The sequence below is a fragment of the Parus major genome, chromosome 18 (genome assembly GCF_001522545.3).
Source record: "Parus major isolate Abel chromosome 18, Parus_major1.1, whole genome shotgun sequence".
In the NCBI taxonomy this organism is placed as follows: Eukaryota; Metazoa; Chordata; class Aves; order Passeriformes; family Paridae; genus Parus; species Parus major.
This window is the reverse complement of record NC_031786.1, coordinates 8,737,375-8,758,535: the sequence shown is the minus strand read 5'-3', so window position 1 is coordinate 8,758,535 and position 21,161 is coordinate 8,737,375. Positions and strand designations below refer to the sequence as shown.

The 21,161-nt window shown below is 37.6% G+C and overlaps 1 protein-coding gene across 4 annotated transcripts in view; it reads left to right on the top strand.

Moving 5' to 3' along the window:
* The first annotated feature begins 331 nt into the window (after window positions 1-331).
* Window positions 332-21,161, top strand: part of B3GNTL1 (UDP-GlcNAc:betaGal beta-1,3-N-acetylglucosaminyltransferase like 1) — a 104,512-nt gene continuing 83,682 nt past the window's right edge. For 3 of the 4 annotated variants that reach the window (XM_015645614.3, XM_015645615.2, XM_015645617.3), the window contains exons 1-5: window positions 332-410; window positions 3,966-4,082; window positions 4,202-4,301; window positions 9,304-9,368; window positions 16,950-17,015. In XM_015645614.3, the coding sequence (XP_015501100.1) occupies window positions 360-410; window positions 3,966-4,082; window positions 4,202-4,301; window positions 9,304-9,368; window positions 16,950-17,015 (399 nt within the window). In that variant the 5' untranslated portion in view covers window positions 332-359. The other variant, XM_033518806.1, reaches the window with a different exon arrangement.

The following is a 21,161-nucleotide window of genomic DNA, read 5'->3' as shown; positions in this document are numbered from 1 at the left end:
TAAAAGGAGGCTGCCTCCTCCAACACCTCGAGAGAAAACCCGGCAGGCGTGTGCCCCGGTGGCCTCTCCCCCTTTATTCGAATAAAGGTGCAGGACTCCTCTGTCCCCTTTGTGGACACTGGATTTTCATAGCGTGATTTTCAGTAGGAGTGACTCCACAGCCAGTGCCAAGGTTTCCCTCACGGGCCGGGCCCGGGGTTTCCTTCAGGAGCCGGGCCCGCGGTTTCCCTCACGGGGCCGGGGCCGGGGCCGGGGCCGGGGCTCAGGCTCGGCTGCCGCCGCCAGCAGAGCCTCTTCCGGCCGCTCCCGCCTCCGTCTCTGTGGTTGTTCCTCCCGCTCCTCCCTGAGGGGCGGCGGTGATGGCGGAGCCGGGGAGAGCCGGCGGGAGCCCCGAGGCCCCCGTGCAGGTGGTACGTGAAAGGCGGGGCCGGGCCGGGGTGTCCCGGGCCGGGGCTGCCCGCTGCGGACACGGCAGCTCGGGCGGGGCCGGGGCTGGCCCGGGAGGGCTCTCCCGGAGGGCTCGGTGCCTCGGCGCGTTCGGCTACACGGGGTTGGTAATGAAAGTCGTAAAATCTTCCTACACTTCCTGCTTTTGTTACTTCCCGTACCTTCATTCATTTATTTAGTTAGTTAGTTAGTTATATCTTGTATATATATTTGTGTGTGTGTATATATACATATATATATATATATATGTATAGTGTGTGCGTATATATATCCTATGTACATATATAGTGTATATAGTTATATTTCTATTTATATAAAAAGACATTTATTTTATGTTTATATTTATAAATAAATAAACTTGTATATTTATAGATAATAATACATCTCTAATATATAATTATATAATAATTATATACTTGATACATAATTATATAATAATTACATATAATTATATAGAATTATATATAAGAAACATATACTTATATGTAATAAATGTTTTATATGTTATAGATACACATTTTTATATTTATATTTATATATTTTTTATAAATGTGTACATATGTACAAATTAAACACATAAATAAAGTTAAATATACAACATCTATATCTGTGTCTATATAGCTATATAAATGGAGATATGAAAATACAAAAATAGATGGGATGCTTTTCTAGAATGTGTGGAGTTCAGGGAAAACCAGGTAGTGTCACAATGCTCAAGTCCAGCTTTGATTCATAGCTCTGTTTTAAGAGTCATATTTGGGTCATAGGTCATGAAACTCCTCTGTTTCTTTCTGCTGTAAATCAGCCTCAACTAATGAAAAGGTAATTCTGACTCACATCACTCAGCTGCCACTCAGATGATTTGTAATGCTAAAAGCACTTTATATTTGCAATCTATGTCCCCAGTACTAAAAATTACTTTGAGAGAGCTTTATGCTCTCTTGTAGTTCACTGTTTTGGTAGCAGTCTTCAAATACAGGAAGGGTTGCTGCAAGGAGAACTGGAATAATCATCTGTGCTGGGATTGGGAAGTAGGAGTTGGCATAAACTGTCACAAAAAGACACCGGGAAAACCATTCTAGGTCTCCCTTATGCCTGCTTTATGTGTTTCCCTTAGCAATGCTGGTGTTTGTCCATGGAGAGGGGGTTTGTCAGCAATGGCAGAGCTGTAGTTGATCTTGTTTTGGGACAGAAAACGCAGCCACAGTCTCTGGAGGTTACTACCAGCTGGTATTTTTGCTATGAGACTACACCTGTAGGTGAAGTAGTGCCCTGGTTCATGATTTTCCCCTCTTTAAATGGTCCAAGTAGATCGAATTATTCTGAGACAGTCACACGTCATGAAAAGCCAATTTATGACTGCCCAGTTGCAACTCTTAAGCCAGGGTACAGTTGTAGTAATGAGTGAGGAAGAAATGAAAGTCTACATTTTTGATGTATCCTCAAACTAAAACTAAACACAGAAAATCAGTGAGGTGAGCAAGAATGGTTGGAATACAAGAAAACTGGTATACAACATCAGCAATACTCTGAGGTGTTCGTCCTATTGCTGAATACAGTTATTTGTGTGGATTTGTTGATTTTTCAGGTTTTACACAGAAGTATCATCAGCAGTTGAGCTCTGGGCCTTAGTTTGGCAGGTGTCCAGTTCCATATGTGTATCTGTGGTCGTGGTTCTGTGGAAGCAGAATTTGCTCACAGTAATGTGTTCAGGGGCATGTTAATATATCATGAGCAGCTCAGTTCAGAGCACCTCAGAGCCATCAGGTATTTATGGATTGTTTAATATGTGCTGCCCTTGAAGTACTTTTTTCTACTTTCAGTTCAAACTAAACAGGGAGGTCAAACATCATCTTGCTATTTTGCACTGCTGCCCTGACTTAAAACAGGAGTACACCACGGAAAAAAAGCAAAGAAGTTCCAGTTTTCAAACCAATGGTATGCTAGTTGGTGATGGCTTAGTCAAATTTTTACTAAGTGAATCAGAAAACAAATTGAAAAATAACTGATTTTTCTGGATGTGCAAAACTGCACAAGTTTATATTGTCATTGGAAGAATTGTGGAACCCTTTTTTCCTGATTGAATATATTAGATTGGTTGGTATGAATGTGTAGGGTCATATTTGAATTGCCATGTTCACATAAAGAATATGAAAATCCTGAGTAAATTTAATGTAATACTTCAGAATCTCAGATTTTTGCTTTTTTTTTTAGTCTCAAAGTACTGATCTGACACAGTTCTGAAATAATCTTTTTTATGTATGTTTTAATTACTGGGGTAATCAATTTTTTGTTGTTGTTTTTTTTTTTGTTTCTCCCTTATTTCAGAGTGCTTTTATCCTACTTCTTTTAAGAACTGTTCCATCATCCTGCCAAAAATCTGGAGGTTCATTCATTTTAGATGTTTACTATTTTATTTGGCTGTGTGTACATCCTTCAGTGTCCAAAACCCTGCCTTCTGATGTGTGCACCTGTGTGTATTTGCACAATGCACATGTGTTCACATGGCACTAAATTGTCTATAATTCCATTTCAGTATCCCAGAATTTTGTTTCTTAGGATTCTCTCCTGCTCACAATAGGAACAAATCCTCTCTTTCTTCCAGCCATGCATTTGTTTTTTTGTAAACCCCACATAATGAGGAGTTTAAGTTGTGTTTCTAGGGACTTCTTGAAATGTCCCATGAGACTTTTTAGGAGTTACTTAGGCCCTTAAGTTCCCCATCTAGAAGTAATTTTAACAGGTACAGACTTGGGCTCTCCCTTTGCAAGCACAGCCAGGGTATCTCCAGGATGATTTCCCAGGCCTTTGCATGCTGTGAAGGAAAAGTGTTCTATTTTGAGACACTGAAAGAATTTTGGGGATTGTTGGCTTTTTAGGGGTAATTAGAAGAGTGGTAACTGAACAGATAAAGCCCTCCTCTCTGTTTTCTAACCAATTTAAAAATATTTCAGGTATATTTTCCTGCTTTGGGTGCACATCAGAACCGAGAGAGGCTGCAGGAGGAAAACCTGCAGCTGGAATGGCAGAGTATGGAACTGCCTCACCAACTTCCAGGGTGCTTTGGAGCAGTTGTAGGTGGAATAATTTTTAAAAACTTGGCTGCAGCCTGAGGGTCCAGCTGCATATGTGAGCATCTCCAATTAGGCTTGAAGATAAATAGATGAGTAAGATGTATTCATAGAAGAGAAAAGTGAGGAGTGTCTTAAGAAGTGCAGGAATACTAGAATGAGGTTAGGGTGCTGTTACAGATGTTTCATTTGTGGGTTTGCTTCAGTGGTTTCTCTTCTACCAAGAACCATCTTATGGAACTTTATTTAAAAAGAAGCTTGAGAGAGGAAAGCAAATCATGTATTTGTAAAGAAAAGAAAGGTTCTTTGCCTACCTTTATATTTTTAAGATGCATTTTTGGTGAAAGTTTCGGAAGGATCTGCTACTTCTCCTTTTTAATACTGTTTTACTGTAAGTAAACAAAAACATGTTTCCTGACATGCATGTGGATCTCTGTTTTTTTGTAGTCTATCATTGTGCCTGTTCACAACAGTGAATGCTGGTTAGATGAATGCCTAAAGTCAGTTTGGGAACAAGATTTTAAGGGAACCATGGAGCTGTCAATTTTTAATGATGCCAGTAAGGTGAGTTTCAGACCTTCTTTAAAATACTGTCCAAGTAAATAATGTCTCTAACAAAACTTTTTGGTTCACTTCAACACACCAATTAAAATAGCTGCATCTAAGTCATTATTTTTTTCTAGGATGGTTCAGCTGAAATAATTGAAGAATGGAAGATCAAGTTGGAAGAAGTTGGTGTTTCAGTAATCATTGGAACCAATGAGTCCTCTCAGCCTGGAGGTGGTATGTAGCTTAATAGTGATTTTGTGAGAGTTTGGTTCGTATTGCAGGCACCTTCTGATTTTTAGTTTGAAAAGTATCTTCATAGCCATTTGCACTGCAATGGAAAAAACTCACATTGTTTTCTAGAGCTCTGTTTGAAAACTCATTCCAACTTGAATTTGGCCCTGTTGCTTTGGGCTCTGTAGAATTTGTTTATATGTCCAAGGAAAGAGGAACTTGGCTTAGCACTTGTGTGCTCTACTCTGCAAAAGCAAAAGAATTTTGTTTAATTGTAGTATACACAATGTTACTAATGCTTACAATTTTACTATGGCTTTCTGATATCTGATTTATCTTCAGGAGATGGGTTTTAAGGAAAAATAAATTAAAAATTTATTGCATAAAGATTTTAAAAGTAAATGCATATCTTTCAGTTCAGTAAAATAGACCCTGAAATAGAAAATAAATACCTTTTTGATATTGCTTCAATGATCAAATCAAAACAGAGGTTTCAGAAGTTTTGATTTGAGCTAAAAACTCCCACTAAAGTGTTCACTCAAAGGGCTAAAGCAATATGTTTAGTGAGCTGTCAGACAGGTGTATGATGTGATGATCCCCTATTCATTTGCATGCTAATATGAATCACACCCACTGCAGGAGATTACAAGCAAATCTCTTTAAATGGATTTTCTTTTGCTTGTTTTGGTTAGTTTATGTTCAGGGGTTTTTAGCACAAAATCTTCCTAAAATGTAAAATAGAAATAAAAGTCAGTTGATTTTTGAAGAAGCTGTTGAGTGACAGTAAAGCTGGAAGATCACATCTGTGTTCTGAGGAAAAACAGCAGGACAAAGGAAGAACAGTGTGCTCACATTTCGTACTGGAGCTGTGTAACCAATGTTTTTGTCATTCTGGACTTTCTGGGAAGGAGTAGACAGGTAGGAATTGTTAAAATGTTTCTTCCAAGTTTGTGTTTTTGAAGTTATCTCTTAAAAGTCACACTTTGGAAACACTGGAACACAAAATTTGGACAATTTCTGGTTTTCACTACACGTCCTGTTTGAAGTGGAAAGAAACTCAGGCTTCTTACAGTCTCCTCAAAATGATCTTATGCAAAAGCCTAGTTCTGTTTCAGAAAGTTTGATTTTTATCCCCTGTTGTAACATGCAAATAAATTGAGAGTTTGTGCACTGAATTCTTCTGCAACCTGGCGGAGGCCCCTGGCTTTATTTACTGTCATTTCTCCTGACCATAGGCTTTACATCTGTTTTTAAATAGTTGTCAGATGTAGCAATACTGAAGTAACACAGCATAACCTTTACTATAAATATTTTTAGTATTTTAATACCTCTAGCATGAACTGTGTTGTTTTGACAGTGCAGCTTGTAATACTAGAACTGTTGGACTGGTAATGACAAAAGGCAGACAAGGTTTTTAGAGGGAATTTTTCTCTTTTGGGCAAATGATACAGCTGGAGTTGAGCAATGTTGAGAATTACTCATATTCCTGTAACTTTTTCTTCTTTTTTCTCCCCTCCACTACTGGGTTATCAGTCTCTTTTCAAAACTGACTTCTTTTAGTAGTTGATGATCAAGAAACTAAGTCAGTTACAGTTTCTTAAATAAAAGAATAATCACAGAGATTGTTAATTCTGATACTTAAGATAGTTAGTAATGTTTTTGCTAATGCCATTGTGTTGTGTAGCATATTTTCCATTTTTATAAACATTAGCTCTGTCTAAAGTCTTGTTCTTACTAAAGTGTTGTATCAATTTGGTATAAACTAGTTTTGGTTTGGCAGAACACACAAGCAGGATTTTTTTTTTATTATTTTGTTTTAGAATTCTGATGTCTGTTCACCTTTGCACTTCAGGAAACTGAACCTAAAACTGAGTTCCAGTTGTGAATTCCATTGTGCCATTAGGGATATGTCAGATTATTTTTTGGTTTAGCATGCATTTGTCGGTGTTGGGGTAGCTGGAGACTGAACAGATCTTTAATAAATTGGGGGTGGGAGGGGCAGCTGTGCACTGTTTAACTAATAGTGTGAAATGCATAGTGCTGCTAAAAAACAAACCCAGGCTTATCCATGTGGAAGACACTCTCAGGTCACCATTAAAACAAGAACAGCTTTATTTCATGGTTGTTAAATTTTAGAAGCAGGTTACTTGAAATCCATAGTATTTGTTTGCTTTTGGTAATATACTTTCATTTTGTTAAGGACTAGGTGCAACTGGAAGGAGTCTTGCCTTTAAAAGAAGATGCTTTGGTACAGAAACAATGTACTAGTCAGGCTTCACATCTTCAACTATTTACACAAGATTAGGATTTATTTCTGATTCTTTTCTAGCATGTAAAAGAAAGGGGGAGAACCTAGGAAAAAAGAAAGGGTCACTTGCCTAAAAAAAGGAAACCTTTTTCTTTCCAAGAGTGAGGAATGTTAATATCTCACTGAGGCTTAAGTTTTTACGGCTGTAACCATGGTAACAGGCTCTTTTCACCAAGTAAGCAGGCCTTACAAAACTCAGAGACCTGGCACAAACATTTCATTTTGTTCAGTAGAGTAATATTAAAGACATTTTTTACTCATGCCAAACACAGAATTTGTTGTTGAAAGAAATTTTTAATACCTAGGTTCTTCTATAGGGAGTTATATTTATCTTCTTAATAATTTAAAAAATATGTGTATTTTCTTCTCTCTCTTTCCTCTAAAAGAAATCTGGTATATGAAAAACTTCAGGGTGTTTCTGTCTTAGACATAGCAAGAAATATTTTCCAACTCTTTCTCATAACAAATACTAGATATTTCATGATTTTATTTAAAGTGGTTTATTTGAAAATGAGATCTGAAATACTTCAGAAAGTTCATAGAGGAATATAATTGCCATCTTGTGTTGCCTTGAAGCCTCCTTCACTCTTCCCTTAAATTTTTGATTCTTTGTAATTCATTATTATCCACTGAAGGCTGTTGAAATATTTGGGTATGTTAATGACAGCACTGAAATGTAAGTCCAGGCTACTTTACAGCTGCTATGGTTTCTGATAGTACTGATGTGTTTGATGTTGGGCAGATTGAATTCTGTCCTCGTTTTTGTGCTGCTCTTTTATCTCTTGCTTTACTCAGGACCTCCTCAGATCTGGGGCTTTGCTGCTTTGCCATGTCCAGACCTGTAGTCTTGCATCAGTTGTTTCCCACTAAAACTGCTCTTGCCAGGATCCAGCTCTGCTGCTGTGGCAGCTCCTGTCTTTGCCAGCTGCATTTCACTGCCAGTAGGAAGGAGACTGAGAGTTACTGTAGAGATGAGATTAGATATTCATAGGTCTGTAAAAGGTAATATGTAAACATCCTGTAAAATAATAAATCCAAAAAAACCCACAATGAAGAGAAGTTAAAGTGAAGATTAAAGTACATGAGAAAAAATAACACAGTTATAAGGAAGAGCCTTTATTAGTCGTGTTCTGGTGGTAGTTGACATAATGTTCCTTGGAGGCAGTAAGAAATGCAGTCATAAGTCTTTTTCTGTACTTGGACAGCTCAGCAAAATAGCCAAGGAGCACGTGCATTACAACTAAGGGAACCTTTGAGCCCAGTTAAATCTGTTTCCTGAGCAAACTTAAACTTGTAGCACATAAAAAGATAAGAGAATTACAGAAAAAAAACTTTTCAAATGCAAAATCAGAAACTTTATGGATAATACTATTTTAAATTATTCTTCTCCATTTCATGGTGAGATTTTTTTGGCTTTACATTTCCAGTTTTCCCCCTAAAAAGTAAAAACCCTACAGTATTGCGTGTCTTCACAATGTTTATTTTGCAGGTCAGGGTGCTCTTGCTGGATTCCCTGACTTGGTCCCATAAATACTCCAAAGAAAGTTTATGTTGCGTATGTGACCAAGACGAATCCATGCAGAATTTTTCAGATTACCACTGGATATTGTGTGGTCTTTTCTTAAAATGCTGCCCAGGGCAAGAACTCAGAGAGCAGAATGTTCTTAGGTACACCTTGTCTGCCTGCAAAAACAATCCCAGGTAAGCATTCCCACCTTGTGGGTGTATTTCAGTGGCTGCTGCAGTCCCATCCTTACCGTCAGCTGTGGATTCCTGCTCCTTCCTATTTTTCTGGTTCTGCCATTTGTTTGATCCTCCAGAACAGTCATCTGCTTCAGAAATAAGGCTGACAAAAAGAACTTTCTTCTTTGGTTCAGCTTCCTGAAATGAATGTGTTGGTAAAAAGATTCACCAAGTGTCAGGAGGTCAGAAGCTAAGAGACCCCAGGTGCCAATGTTGTCATTTGTCTGAAGTGACATTTCAGTGTGCTCTCCACTGATGATTTCTACCACATTATGGTAGAAATAAGCCACCTTTGTGCTTTGTGTGTGTGTCTAATAAAAAAACTTTGGCTCCCCTCTGCATTACACCTGCCTTTGCATAAATGGCACATGAAGTTTCTGTATTTGCAAAATTTATACTTAACAAGCACCAAGGAACAGAAATTTTTGTGTCCTTCTGAGAACCCTGATGTGAAGACCAGCTGTTTCTGGTCCTTCTCTGCGTCTTTTATGATTTGCTGGTATATTTTAGGACTTAAAAAGATGAATGTATGTGCAGCCAAGGGTTTTCAGCATCTTCTCTTTGTGAGGGGCTGGCCTAAATGACCTTTAAAGATCCCTTCCAGCCCGAAGCATTCTGTGATTCTACAAGCTGAGTATTAATATATAAATAATATGGATATAAAACCTGCACTCTTCAAGATACACATTACATATTATGTCGTTTGGGGAGGGCTGGCAAAAGGAATCTTATTCTACTTGATTGTATAGTTCTGGTATTCAGTCAGAGAAGGTGACTGACATAGGCATCCTATTTAAATATTCTCAAATTATCTTGCTTTAAATGTGGAAAAAATTGGTACTTTGTGTGATACTGATTTTTGTATTTTCTCTTATTTGTTCCTCACTTTATTAATATTTTAAAAGATGCAACAGTAAAAACTCCTCCCTATTTTTATCTTTGCTTTCTCAACAGTTGGATTTGCTAAAAATCAAGCAGTAATTCAGAGCTCAGGAACCTATCTCTGCTTTCTGGATTCAGTAAGTTAATGCTTTTTGTCTAACTTGGTTTTTTCAATAAATCCTTTTCTTTTTAATGGAGTTGTTGATTTGCTGAAAGACAAGCTGCTTAAAGGTGTTCTGTTGTTAAATGTGCTGGTTACTATTTATGGCTGTAAAGTTGTATTCCAACCTGCAGAAAGCCTTACATCATTCTTTGATTATATCAGATTTCACAAGCTGTTGTGAACAGGGCTGGGCAAGGTTGGTATTTAGGTGTTTTGAGGATTTTTCTTTCCCACATTCTTCAGAAAATTGTATTGATGAGAAACTAAGAGCTAATCTACTGGCTTTTTGATGTAAAATAGGAGAGGTCTCACCTTCCAACTTGAATTTTTTTTTTCCTGTCCTTTGTTGGATATCTTCTGTGAAACCATTCAGCTCACTAACCCCCAGATAAGGATCTCACTTGGTGCAGCTGAATATGCAGGAATGGTTTCACAAAGGTGCCCAGCTGAGCAGAGCAGTGGGGCCTTGTGCTGGGAGCAGGCAAGAAGAGCAGGACCTTCAAGGCTCACTGATCTCCTGTAATTTCACCTGAAGATTGATTTTTTTCCACTCTGAATTGGAACTGAACTATGGGTTAGGGTAGTACAGGATGAACTGGCTGCTGACAGGGTAGGTTTTCAGATACAATTCAACTGAATATTATGATTGTCTTGCTCATTAAAAAGTGTTTTGAGAGCAGGGATGTGAACTCAACAGCCATTCTCAGGTTTTAATTAGGAAAATCCTTCAGTTTGCAAACTCCAAGTGCGTTATCAACTAGATGGAAGAAAATTTTTTTGTTCATGTGTTAAAATGTTGTGATTTTTGTGATATATTGTTAATCAGTGAGCCTGTTCACATATCTAAAATAGAAAAAATAAAAATGGAACTTACTTTTGAATTGCAAAGTTTGGGTACTCCAGGCTTGGACAGATGCCACTTTGCATAGAATATTCTAGGGAATCTGCAGGATGAGGAATGTGTGTACTTGAGCTGGCTGAAGTTATCTGAGTCCACGAGTACATGAATGAGAAATTAATCTACTCTTGTCCCATGGAGCTTCATATCTTCTGTCTCAAATATGTGTAGCATGATGCACTGAAGTAAATTATGGGTTAGTCTTTCTTTTCAATCCAGACAGATCTAGTTGTTTGAAAATTACTAGCAATAAACTAGAAGATCAAATTCTCTTAATGAAGTTAATTCATATTTTCATAGTGGTTCTTCAGAATTCTTGATTTGTTATTTACCATATATTAAACTCTTCCTGCTGCTGTGTTGTTTCTTTGCTGATTATTGCAGGAAAACAAAACATCAGGGAAGCAAATAATTATTAAGGAATATAACTGGTAATGATACTGTATTTCTGCAATATTATCATTAGCAGAAGTTTAAATTTAATATTATCTAGAATTACTCGAAATGAGTTGAGGATTTTATGGTTTACAGTGTGGATAACCTTAGGAGAAGTTACCAAAATTTTCTGTTCTGTGCATTTCTGTTACTTCCTCAAAACAGAGGCATTCTGGACTACCAGAAGTGTAATCTTACTACAAAAAAATTATTAAATACCTGGCATTACTTAGATGTATTTTCTCCTGTCTCTCCTTGTGACTATCATTTTTTGCTGAAAACTGATCAGAGCAAATAAAGTGGAAACTGCCACAAGTCAAAAAATTGCTCAGTTTTGGTAGTTAGTAAATGTCATGTGATAATAGCTGGGACACAGATGTTGCCAGCTGTTTAACAACTCTGCTTCCACACACCACCTACCTTCTTCATTTCAGTCACCAGTCCAGTATCCAGCTCTCTAGGAAGGAATGTTGATATCAGCCTTTTGGAATGTGCTGCAGTAATGCCAAGGAATTGACCTTCAGAAGTGCAGCCACAATTTCAGGTTTGCTACAGGTGGATGTGGAGAGGAATGGGGCTGGGGCTGTAGTTTGTCCACGTTACAAAGAGGTGGAGAAATACATCCCTGGCTTTTTGTGCATTCCTTTGTTTTCTCTGTGAAGGGAAATGAGTGGATGAGCAAATTTGGGAGCGTCTTTGGAAGGGCTGGCTCCAGCAAGACTGTTTTTGCTTGCCCTTCCAGCTGGAGTCAAGCTGCTTGTGTTATGTCTCTCAACACAGATTTCTGAGGACAACAAACTGGGGAGAAATGTGGAAAAAAAAGGTTACAGATCTCAGAACTGTCAGAATTTGATCAGCCTTTTATAGTATGAAGTGGCAGCTGTTTGACAAACAGCTATTGTGGAGTTTTTTTACTCTGGTTGTTGTTACATATTTCACCTCCAACTACTGAGGCATTTTTTCCCCTCTGGGAAAATAAGTAGAAAAATTGAAGCTACTTAACAATGTTTTCATATGTAACATTTACAATGTGGAAAAATGAGAGCTAATTTTGCAAATATATTTCACTGTTAGCTTTTCTTCTTTAAATTGTCTTCAGTTATGACTTTATCTGCCAGTTTCGTTGTGCTGTAGCTGTAGTTTGTCACTTCTCTGGGGTGGTGCCATTTTTGTTAGAGGCATTTACCCACTTGTAACACAGCTCTTACACTAAAAATTCTGCTTTGAACTGCTGTTTTCATTGACATGCACATAAACATGCCTCTACTTGTCTGAAACTGTATTTCTTTAAAAAGAATCACGCTTTCATTTCACCCTAACAATCTGTGTCTTTTCCAATTGTTTCAGGTTTATTCAGTGTGTTGTTGGAGAATTCCTGACTGTTAAAGAAAAAACATAAAAATGTGTCCTTTTTTGACCTGCAGTGTTTCAAACCCAGTCATAATCACTTGAGAACTTAACGTGCTTGTTTTAATCTTTTGAAAAGCTCTGTTGGCAATGTATCACAATTTCAGAGATTCTCAGGCAGTTCAAAGATATGACTTTAAGCCATGTTGTCACAGTGTCACTGCCTGCTAATAATCAAAAATGCCATGGTGACACTGGTAAGTTTTATTCACCAAAAATGAGGGTGAACCACACCAGATTTGTCATTTCTGTGATGGAATTGGCAGCTGCTGACCTGTGCCTTTTGCTTTGGGAGATTTGTTTGTATGATTTAAGTTGGGAATGGTAATTCTTAATTGCTGTGTGCATAATTGCTTAATTTCAAATTGCATGTGTTCCTTGAGGTTCAAGTTCAAGCCCACATCGTTGAGGGGGTATTGCTGAAGGCCTTGGAGGAAGGTGGTTGGAATTTCTCTAGGCAGACCTGGTAGATGTGTCAGGCACATTCAGTTATAAACAGCTTGTTTTTCCAGCCTCTTCCTGGGTTTGGAAGCATGGATTTCCTCTTAGTTGCCATTATACATTACAGGCACTAATAAACTTCTGAATTATTCCTCCTTTCTTTCAAATTAGTCTTAGGAATATTCAAATTATTTCTGGAAAAATAATGAAAAAAAAACCAGCTTCTACAGCAAAAGTTTCTTGACCAACTAATAGCGATGCTTAATTAAAAGATTCCATAAAAAGATTGTCAGGCTCATAAGAACACCCCCCAGGTCCATGTTTGTTGCTATGTTCAAAAAAGAGAAAGGTGCTCCATGCAGTCAGCTTCTTAAATTTGAAGTGTTTCCTTTGTTGTCCTCTTCTTTCTCAGTTTAATTTGGGAGTAGAAACAGAAAAGTTGCATTTTTTCCTTATGATCTTGCAAGTACTGACAGATCATTATTCTCAGGTGATTTGTTGGTGCTATTTGAGTGCCTGAATGAGTGTGATAGTGTGGGGCTAGTAAAAAACCATCCCCTGGAGAATTGCCTGGAATCAGGGTATTTCCTTCAGTAGAGCTGCTGACAGACCAGTTTTTGGAGGTCCCAGGCATTTCACTTCCCTGGTTCAAGGAGTTGAACTGAACAATAGCAAAGAAAGATTTTCCCTCTAGTCTGAGCAGGTGCAGGATAAATGAATGGACCATTTGATGAATTGAAAGATTTTGGAGATGCCATATTGTTGCTCAATGAGTGAAACATTCCTCCCACTGTTGCTGCTGGTTGTATTTTGCATTTAATAGCTGTAGTGGAAAGAAGGTGCTGTTGTTATGGGAGTGTATCAGCTCTCAATCCTTTTTTCATTTTGAGCAGCCAAATATGAAGGACTTTGGAAAAGCACAAAATGCTGGGTCTGTAATGTGAGCTTAAAGAAGCACCTCAATACTGAGCTAAAATTAGTGTTTTGTTTTCTGTGAACTTGCCCTTGGTTGCAAAAAGTAGATGTGTATTGTGATGTGAATTGTATATTTTGTTTTACTTTCTGAAGTGCAGAAGCACCAGTTTGAAGGGAAAATGATGAAGTTACCACTGTGTGGAGCCCAATGTGGTCCCCACAGGCTGGCTGAAGAGGCCAGCTTTTGTATTCCAAGTATATGAGTAGGGAAGGCATGCATTTATTTAGCATTTATTTCAAATTTCTTTTCTTTTGTCCATTCTTTCCATGGGGGAAATTTCATCCTGTCAGCTGTATATCTGCTAGGGGACCATTAGAGACTTCCATGTGAACAGAGAAAATTTGATTTCATGTTAAAAGTATTTTTCCGTGTAAGTCACTGCTACTATTGTTATCTTCCCTTCTCTCACCTAGGAAACAGAAACAAACTAAATATACTTCCCTTTTTTATATAGGCCCTTTTTTTTTTCTGTCTGAAATGAGTGAAAAATAATTTGGAAAGTGTTTGCCTGATTACTGAGGTTTTGTTCTCAGTTTTAAACAAACAAACAAACAAAAACCCAAAAAAACGAGATGACCAAACTCAGCCTGTAGAAACTGAAGTGTGGCAACACATTTGCTGAATTGAATGTCCTAAGTGCAACAGCTTGGATAGAAAATTTGTGATTGCATCACACACAGTTGTGTAAAATATTTTACTATCTTAGTTGTTTAATACTATAGTTGCTGAAATTCCATCCTTTTTTAAGGTGTTCTTGATTTGTGGTACAATAGTTTTTGGTTTTACTCATTAGAATTTATTTTGGTTTTTAAATATCAGTCTTAAATCCGTGATTATTTCACTATAAATACATTGTTTTCCACTCCATGGTCACCTTTGCAGTCATCCACAGTGAAGAATCTGTGGAAGTTGGATTTTGCAGTTACTTTTCTGGTACCAACCTGAATCCAAGAAAGCTGAATGATGCTTGTATCTCATTTCTGTCTGGGGTGTGATTTATATTTTGTGCTGTTCTTCCACATCATCCAATTGCTTTGTTTACAGTATTTGGGATTATATCCTGAACTGTTGCATTCCTTTTTTTCCCATGTTTTTTTCTCCTTTCATGAAATTGGAAGCTCTCACAGAACAGTGCAGCGGTGTGTGTGTAAAGCTGCTAATAAAAAAACGAGACAGAATTATTAAAAGAAATAAAGGTCATCCAGGGTAAGAGTTCATAGAGTTTTCCAGCATTAGAGAACAAAGCTGTATTAATAAAAAGAGGAATTTAGAAGTTTTTGTGGCTATAGTGCCCCCTCTTTAGCTGGAGCTTACAGAATCCTGATGCTCTCTGATAGCCTAAGCCCCAGATCTGGAGATGTGTGAGTTTTGCCAACAGCATCAAACTGACACAGTGTTTTCTTAGGGGAACGGGGCCATTCCTGTCAAATTGGGTGGTTATGAAAACATGACATTGACCTCTTTGGTGCATAGGTTATTTCAATTTGGTTTGAATACTTTCCATGCTGATTTAACCTTTTTTAATCAAGTATATTATTATTTTTCATCTTGGTGAATGTAAGAATTCTCTCTGCTGTGTGGGATCATGAACAGTGAGATCTTTTAGCACAAGAGCACATGTTGTATCTTTTAAAAGATGAGGGTAACATTGTTCTGAGCATTGAAATTCCTGGCTTTTTGGTGGATTTTTTTCTCTTATTTTTTCTTTTTTTTTTCTGGAAACGGAAAATGATGTTCAGAAAACATCTAAGGATCCTTAGCAACTTGTAAAGTAGTGAGTAAAGTTCAGTTAAAATATATCTGCTATTGCTTGTATGAAAACCAGATTTTAATTTACAAAAATCAATTCTGTATTTGGCCTAAAGAAATAGGATTATGGTTCTTCTTGTGAAAAATAGGGTAAAGGTTTTATTGGAACACTTACTTGATACTGGAATTCTGGTGCTCTGTTGATGAAGTGGATTAGGTGGTAAATAATATCACTGTAGTTTTGAACTCATGAGAAATCAGAAGGGTTTTTTGCTCTATTGGATTTGAAAATCAGGAACAGCTGTCATGCTTATTACTAAATATATCCTAAATGCAAAATATGGAAAAATGCTTTTGACAACATAGTTCTCCCATCTTTTATAAACTTACATGTGATAGGAGTCAGTTTTATTATTGTTTTATCTTTAACCTTGAATTGTATTAAATAGTTGGACCTACTTCTGAAACTTCTTATCCTGCATTGTTTTGATAAAACTGTAGTGGCACCTTTATAGAAGGTCATTCAACTCTTCAAGCTGTAGATATTTAAGCACTAATATATTTTTTGTTGCTGTTGACTTGATGGGGAGTTTTAAAGTGGTTGTAAATTCAATATTGAGGGTTTGTGCTTTAATAGAAATCTAAGAATTATTTCAGTGTGAGGAACTGTTAATGGACTGTCTGTAGAACAGGAATTCAGGGCTCCTTTGAATTATGTTTGCCTGATTAAGTTTATTTGGGAATACTCTGAGAAGAAATAGGCTGTGTTAGCTCTAACCAGCATCTAAAAAAGACTCATTCTTTAAAAGGGGGGAAATATGGCACCAGCATGGAAAAGAGTATAGGTAGAAAACCTCAGAGGCCTAAACTTAGGGAAGAAAAATTGTACTACAGTTTCTATAGACTGTAAAGTCACTGGCTAGAAAGGATTTAATTTTGAACAGGAAATAATGTAATTTTGAAAGGGATCTCTCCTAATAGTTCAAGGCAGAATAGCAAAGTTACTGGCTTTTCACAAAACAACCTATCTTGTTGTATGTAAACAAAACAGATCTTTATGCTACAAGTAGAAGAAGAATTAGCACGAAATTTAAATCTAGGTGGTGTGTCAGTGTCAATGCTAATGAATTTTATGAGTGTGGGTACTTCCCTTTTTTCCTTTTCCTTAGAATTTTCCATTTCACAAGTCCTAGGTATTGTACCCATGAAATATGACATATTTTTAGATCTAGAGACCAAAAGCTTTTCATTTTCAGTGGAGCAAGGTACAGCCAGATTGCAGAGAACATTTTCCACATAGTGCTGTGTCTCACATCTCCTGGCTTTAACTGAGGGTAGTTCCTTGTCCTCACACTCAGTGCTGCTCTGGGGGTTGTGAAAGAGTTGGAGAGTTTCTTGAGAAATAAATGTTAAATGTTGGGTGCCTGTGGATGGTGTTGAGATCACAGCACCATTGTCACGTAGTAGTTCTGATCACTTCCAGCTCGAGTTTAATCCACAAAAAGTGTGAAGTCTCTTAATATCTGTTCCATTTGCATTTCTGACTGCAAGCCAGTAAAATGATGTTAATTTAGCAACATATTCTAAAGTGTGTCAGTACTGTACTGTGACCCTTTTTATGTTCAGTAACAGAGTGCTATTTATTCCAGGATGATGTGATGATGCCACAGCGGGTTAGGCTGCAGCACGAAGTTGCCATTCAACACCCAAACAGTGTGAGTACTTTTTTCTTGTCTGTATTTCTGGGTTTTTCTTTGACAGAGTTCCGGATACATCTTTAAAAGGATATGAAAATTTCACAGTGGGGCTGAGGGAGGCAAAGCAATAACCAGTGTATTCTTTTCCTTTATTTTTAATCCTTGCACTGAATGGGAGCTTTGATTGAACTTCTTTTCTTCCTTTTATTTTCTCTGTTCAGAAAACCAGATCTCATTACAACAGTGATACTCTTTTGCAAATTGGTATATAGGTTTGGCTAATGTCTGTAATCTAAGGGAGAATGCCTTTTTTATGTAGCCTGAGTCATGTGAAAAGCTGCAAAGGATTGGCTACAGCTATAGTTTATATGCTTTTAATAATTAAGAAACTGTAAGCCATAGGGAATGTATGAGTTGTAACCACTGATGAATTGGCCTGCAGTTCACCTGATATTTCTCTCTATGTCTGCCTGTAAAATAAAGTGTCAGGAATATTCTGTGAGGTAGTTTTTCTCTGATCTATAAGATTTTGGTTTTATATGATTTTCTGTGATTAGGGTCAGTGTTCTTTAGACAGAGTTTGTGTATATGTTATACTTATCCAAAGATAATATACACATATATACATAAATAACTTGTTATGGCAGTTAGTTAATTTGTCAACACTATTGGCAGATATTCCTTTATAAACTTGAAAACTGAATTTGTATTCCTATCAACAATATACAGCAAAATCAGCCTTATTGTTTCCACATCCTTGACATTTTCTCTCTCACTTATTTCAATGTGCAAGAGGTTTCTGGAAAGGCAAGGTCAATTGGCTTGGTCTGTCATGGAGGTGTTTCCTGCAGGTATCTGAACAAAACACAGTTTTAGGATTATTGCTCCTTGTCAACTTTTTGACAACCTTTTGAACTTTTTGAACTGCAAAACACACTTACTTCAAAGTAGAGATTATTGCAGTCTTTTTAGCTGAGGAATTCTGCCAAACAACCTGCTGCTTGGTGGTGGGATGTGTACCTGCTCATCACACCACCTGTTTTAGGGCTCTTCTGAAATCTGATAATCCTTACAATGGAATTTATTAAATTATAGTTTTAATAGTACCTGAGTAGCAGTTAACCTAACTCAATAAAATGATAAATAGAAAGTTGTTTTTGTTCTGATATCAATCAGTTAATGTAATTCTGCAGTCAGATGCCAAAAAACCAGAAAGGCAAGTTGATCCAGTATGCTTGTTTTATGGAAATTAGTGCTAAGACCTATCATATTTCTTGCTTATATGGCTTCTGTGGATGTAAATTAAGACTTTTTTTAATTAGACTAAATTCAGCTAAACAGTCTGTAGTCTTTTCAGAAAGCTCTTCAACTATTTTGTTTATATTGTGTTACACTTTAGTGCCCAACAGCTCTCAGAATGAGCTATTAAATGACAATCAAGCAAGTAATAAAGAGGACCTGAGAAGACTGAAGAGTCTTTATGATCTGTTCTAAGCAACACAAACCTGTTACTGCCACGTTCTAAATTCAGGGGAATTTATGGTCCTGTTTCAGTCTGGTACTTGTGGTGGCCTGGCCTGGGCTGGGTTCTGTCACTCCTCAGAAGGACGGGGTGGTGGGAGAAAGGGAAGGTGGAAAAAACTCATGGGTCAAGATCAAGGTGATTTATTAAAAGCAAAGGAACAGTCCTTTGGTCAGTTTGGACAGACCAGCTGCCCTGACTGCCACTCCAAGACCTTGCCCACCCTCAGCCTTCTGGAGATGGGGGATGTTGGATAAACAGCCTTGGTGCTGTGGCAGCACTGGTGTGTTACCAGCACACAGCACTGAGAGGGCTGGCGTGGGCAAAATGAACTCAGTTTCCATCAGAGCCAGCACATTTCCCTTGTTACAGGTATAGAAAATGTGTGGGATGTCTGTGTGAGGTGTAACCTTCTGGGTTCATGTTGGGTCTTACAGAACTCTAATTCAAAGGCCTGAAGGACAAAAGGGAACATATCCAGATGTTTCTGGTGGGCAAATAGATCAGTTTGGTCCAGAGCCCCTCAATAGTTCTGACACAACTTTGAGAAAAGTTGGCCTGGTCACAAATCTACTGACCAGTGTCAGGGTGGACTTCTGTTCTTAAAAGAACATCACTCTGCTGTCCTCAGAATAATCATGCCATTCAATTTTCCAGCCTTGGAAGATGTTTGGGGATGTTTGAATGAAGTTTTGTTCTGTATTTGAAGTTCTGGCCTGGCTTTAGTCAGTCTGATAAACCAGAGTATGTGGAGGGGCACAAAAAAAAATTAAGAAAAAAAAAAAAAAAAAAGCAGAAGGTTGAGAAATGCCTGTGAAGCAGTGAGCTTTTTTGGTTTGTTCCTGAAATTCTAATTTGCAGACTTGCACTTTCCACTGTTTTGCAATTCTCCTGACCTGGATTTTTGACTTTATGCAGTCTCGATATATTTGCAGAAATTTTATTCTTAATCCTAGTCCTGCTGATTGTTCCTGGGAGTCAAATTTAAAGATCAGTGTTCCCAGTGGGCCCTGATATTGTAGGCTTCAGTCTGCTGTTGTTGTTACTAGAGATGTAGAAGTAGGAAAAGTCTCCAGCTTTGCCCACCAAGAGAAATCTCCCAGGTTCTAATTAATCCCTGAGGTTCTTCTTCTTTTGTGTTACTCTTAATTGCAAACTGCCATACTCTGACTTGAAGCCTGGTTACTGAACAGCAGAACCAAAACTATCAGATGCCTCTGGGATCTTCCCAACAAGTTATTCTTTAAAGAAACCTGGGTCTCCATCTAAAAACATGAAGAGCTTGCCCCAGGTTCAGGTACTGGAACACAGCTGAGTTGACAGCAGCTGCCTTTGTGTCTAATTTCCTTTGTGTCTAATCATAGATTGTGCTTTAAAGAGCAAGTTAATTTTTATTCTCTTATCTGGAACACTTTTTTAAAATAAGGTTTGTAGGCTGGAACTGTTCTGTCCTTGGAAATGTTCAGAGTGGAGAATTTTGGATCTCAAAATACAAATCACTAATACATTGTTGTTTTTGTTAAAGCATGACTGCTGTCACCTTGTCCACCATTTTACATCATCTCTAAGTCCCCCTGACATGAATTCTATAAACAGACACTCTCAGAAGACACAAGTTTTTGAGACTCTGTGTATTTATACTAGAAATTCTTAAGTTCTGCTGAAGAAATATAAGGCTCAGTTCAAATCCCTACTTTGAGCAGTTGTAAAGCTCAGGGACATCATACTGTTTTTTTTTATTCCTAGAACCTGCATCTATCCCATTTATCCAGGGTAAGCCAGGAGTTGCTTATTTACCAACCACAAAACGTGTGCTTTGTTGGTAGCTAATTAATAGCAAGATTCAAGATTCTAGTTCCCTTAATTTTGAAAAAATCATGCCTTCATATTTTATTTATAAATATTTATATATAAAATATTTATATGTATAATATATATTATTTATATTTTAAAATTTATTATATCATGTGTTCTTTTATTGTATTTTGTGTTCCTCTGGAGGAGCTCCAACCTTACATACTAGTGTTCTATAAAACAACTTTCTAAGTTTGGAGTAGCCCAGGAAATTATTTCCCAACCCACAGACACTGTGCAGTCTTTCACTGTGCCTCACATTTATTCTGTTGTTTAATTTCTAGAGTGTTAGCCTCTGGGAGCTCCCAAAGGTTTTCATTTCAAGGAGAGAGGGGGATGTCAGTTGTATCTGCTCCCTGGTTGTCTTGCTGCTGGATACTTCCAGCATCTGGGCATGCTGAAGGAAAATCGCTGGATCTGGAATGATCCTGGAGACACTAAGTAACATTAAAGAGGTTAAAAATAGCACTGTCTCCTACCTCAGTGAGAATACACCAGCTGGAGTAAGAATGTGGGCAATAGAAATAAAGAACATTATTTCCTTTCGTATTCTCTGGCTCAATAGGAGGTGAATCAGTAGCAGTGTCACAATGAACACCTTTCTATTTGTTGTGAAATTACAATCCTCTGTCTCAAACAGGTAGGATACCTGGGCTGTGAGAGAACATGAATATACCATTTGCATTTCTTCAATGAGCAATTCTCACTATTTTGCATCTCTAAAGCAGATTTTTGGCATATTCTGTAGCTTGGCTTTAGATCAAGAGCAGCAATGCCTAAAGCCATTT